Source organism: Trachymyrmex cornetzi, unplaced genomic scaffold (genome assembly GCF_001594075.2).
Source record: "Trachymyrmex cornetzi isolate Tcor2-1 unplaced genomic scaffold, Tcor1.1 scaffold927, whole genome shotgun sequence".
In the NCBI taxonomy this organism is placed as follows: domain Eukaryota; kingdom Metazoa; phylum Arthropoda; class Insecta; order Hymenoptera; family Formicidae; genus Trachymyrmex; species Trachymyrmex cornetzi.
The window spans coordinates 159943-163173 of record NW_017300275.1 but is presented as its reverse complement, the minus strand read 5'-3'; the positions used below and the strand labels follow the sequence as shown (position 1 = coordinate 163173).

Sequence of the window (3231 nt, the reverse complement as noted above, 5' to 3'; positions counted from 1 at the left end):
CATTTAGCCTCTCGGCCTCCCCGTCTATAATATGAGATAGCGGGGTTTCTGCTAAACTAACAAGCACATGTGTTTGATTCTATCATGAACTTTTTACTCTTAGCGTGAAACCTGTTTAGTAGAAAATTCATTATTAAATCGTGCGTGTAGTTGTTGCAAAAAAAGATTTATGAAATTGAATGTCGTCAAATTTTATTGAGGTTAGTCTTTAAAACTTGTTTTATTATACAAAAATAAATATTGGGTGATAAAATCTGCATGCAGTGATAGAGTAAGATCGTATTCATAGGAATACACGTGATATAATGATTTGTTTAATTGTAAAGATTAGATTTGATGATCCCGAAACCGCAAGGCATGAAAATCGTAGTATGAGTCGATATTCCTATATACTCAGGATATACCTAGCTAATATGTAATCTAAACAATTCAATGTCTCAAAGCATACTATCGAACGAAATGTTAAAAATGAGGATTCTATTGTTAAGATTACTCACATACACACGCATCGAAAAATTATATAATTATTATATATAACATTTAAATTCTTTGTTCCTGCTTGTATGTAATATAATAAAAGCGTGTATATATAAAAAGCTTATCTTTATTTTTTCCTTAGTTTCCCGTTATGAGATATGACCTCACACAAGAAAACCCTTCCATCACATATTAGGAACCCTTTTTTTGAATGATCAAAATCTGCACTTTTAATAAAAAATTTCACATACAACAAAGTATAGCTATTATCGACTGCTAACTTTTGGCGATAAAACTTAAATATATTTCCGTAAATTTGACGTAAAACTAGAAATTTAGATTATAAATTAAATAAACTACAAGCCTTTAAAAAAAGGTATCTCATAAGGCGACTTTACCCTATGTATGTATGCGTGTATATGCATATGTATATGCGTGTATTGTACTTATACTGTTGAATGTGTACACAATATATTGAACAAAGTTATATATATCTCTTACAACTGTAACGCTATACGCTCGAAATAAAATAAGAAGTGTGTGACGATTACGCCATCCCAGAAATGTATCATCGATCATTCCCACATTGTAATTTGTACTACACTTCGAACTTTAGCCAAACAGCTATAACAACCAACAGTTCGTCATGCAAGAGCGCGGAAACAAGAGATAACTCGTGTTCGGTTCAGTGTCTTTAATTACCGTGAAATCTCGTTGTATCACCTAGGCATTCTGCATCGGGAACATCTACGAGAGCCTATTATTGTCGACACGATATTTACAACTTAATGACATTCACCCTTGTGAGAGTTCCTGCGTGCGTAAGAGAACTCCGCGTGAATTGCGCTGTAGTATAAATTCTCTCTATTGCAAAATAAAGAAACAATTGTCGGACGAGAGCGCGTATTTCCATTTGTTACTCGAGATCACGTGAGATGAGCAAATTACAAGTCTCAAATAGATCTGAATAGATCTTGTCCGTTTTCGTACTTAAATAATGAATACGAGAATATTTTTAGGCGCACGTTATCTAAATAATGAGATCTATATCTATTTAATTCAATTTAATTTTTAGGCAGATAAGATCTAAGAATTAGACACAGATTTATTGTGTAAAAATTTGTTTCTTTTAGAGATATATCTATCGCCGGCCGCATTTCGTTGGTGATGTTGCCATGAAATTCTTTCAGTACTCTAATTTTGCGATAAGACTACAAGACTAGCTCAGTTTTCGTCGCGTAATCCTGCAGTTTCTTCTGCACGACTTCTGGTTTCTCGTCTTTTCTCTAACATAATTTATGTCGATTTACCCGTTACATCGTCCTTACCCTGCAAAACACAACAAAATTATTAATATTAAATTATTAAAATTCTTATTAAACTACAAAGTATTATTAAATTATTATTATATAATATTACTATAACTAACGTCAAAATATTCGACTCTCGTTATAAGCGAAATAGATATAGTATTTTTTTAATAATTAGATCAAAATATTTTATAACAAGTTCTATCGTGTTACAGTCTTGGCTGCAGATATAAAGCACTTCCACAAATTGACGTAAACGTAACAAAAAATAAATTTAAAAAGTTTTACTATAAAATATTTATTCGTATAATAATTTTAATCTTGTTAATTTTTATTTGGATTTTATTGCGTTTCTTCCAAGTAAATTGAGAGTGCTTTATACTTATGACCAAAGAATCGATTGATTATAGTATGAACTCATTGTCAGTTATACTCTAGGCTTGTTTCAGCTCTATTTTTCAATGAAATAGATATGCACTTATTGCGCTGATTACCGGCATTCGTGGATCGTTGAAGCCAATGTTGTAGACCCTACCACCGGGCAGATGAATTCATCTGCTCTTGACTCGGTCCAGAATTGATTGGCACTACGAGATTTAGCATGAGATTGATTGAAGAATGTAGCCTCTGCAATCGCTTCGCCTGCGACAACGTCCTCGAGAATCCTGCCAAGATATTCGTTCGCGTTTAGAAATACAGACTGCAGGTTCATGGCTTCAAGAAAACGTCCTCGATCTCGTGACGAGGTCAGTATAATTTTCATTCCACTCATCGTCTAACAGCCAATTCCGATCCGCCATCGATCCGATCTCGTCATCGATAAAGGATATCATCGTATCATCTGGGACGAAGCTACCCCTGGCTATGTACTTCTTTATCTCTTTGCCTATGATCTGCGAATAAGACATTTTTTAGTAAACATCAGCTAATAGTAATTATAACGTTAATGTTATAACTTCACATTCAACAGTGTAACTGTTGCATATGTAATATTATATTTGTATTGTTAAGTGTAAAATAACATTGATGTTGTGTTGCTGTGTGCGTTAGTGTTTTTATTATTTCTCTGAAGACGCTTCGTCAATGGGAGTCAGTAGGACTTTCTTTCATTGAATTATAATGTATAATAATTGCGAAAATTTTGTTGTGATATTGAAAATATCATGTTTGGGGGGGTGTTTTTATAATTAACGATAAACCACAATCTTTCAAGCACTCAAGTATTCAAGTATTCAAGTATTCAAGTATTCAAGAATTACTTTATGTAATTTTAAGATTTGCACATATAAAGCGGTAATCGTACTAGAGCGATTGGCGATTACTTTTCAAACAGAGCAAAGCAGTCACCGATCGCTTTGCTGTAATTGGTTGAAAAGTATATAATATACCTAGGAAAAAATAGTTTATATATAATTATATAAAATTATATATAATTTTATATATT

General features: G+C 32.6%; 1 protein-coding gene and 1 pseudogene across 1 annotated transcript in view; both read right to left on the bottom strand.

Annotated features, from left to right (window-relative positions):
• Nucleotides 1–893: 893 nt before the first annotated feature.
• On the bottom strand, nt 894–2637 carry LOC108769671 (GTP:AMP phosphotransferase AK3, mitochondrial-like; annotated as a pseudogene).
• LOC108769672 (adenylate kinase) overlaps nt 2637–3231 on the bottom strand; it is a 2376-nt gene continuing 1781 nt past the window's right edge. The window contains exon 2 of the mRNA XM_018520784.1: nt 2637–2680. Within this exon, the coding sequence (XP_018376286.1) occupies nt 2640–2680 (41 nt within the window). The 3' untranslated portion in view covers nt 2637–2639. The remainder of the gene's footprint in view (nt 2681–3231) is intronic.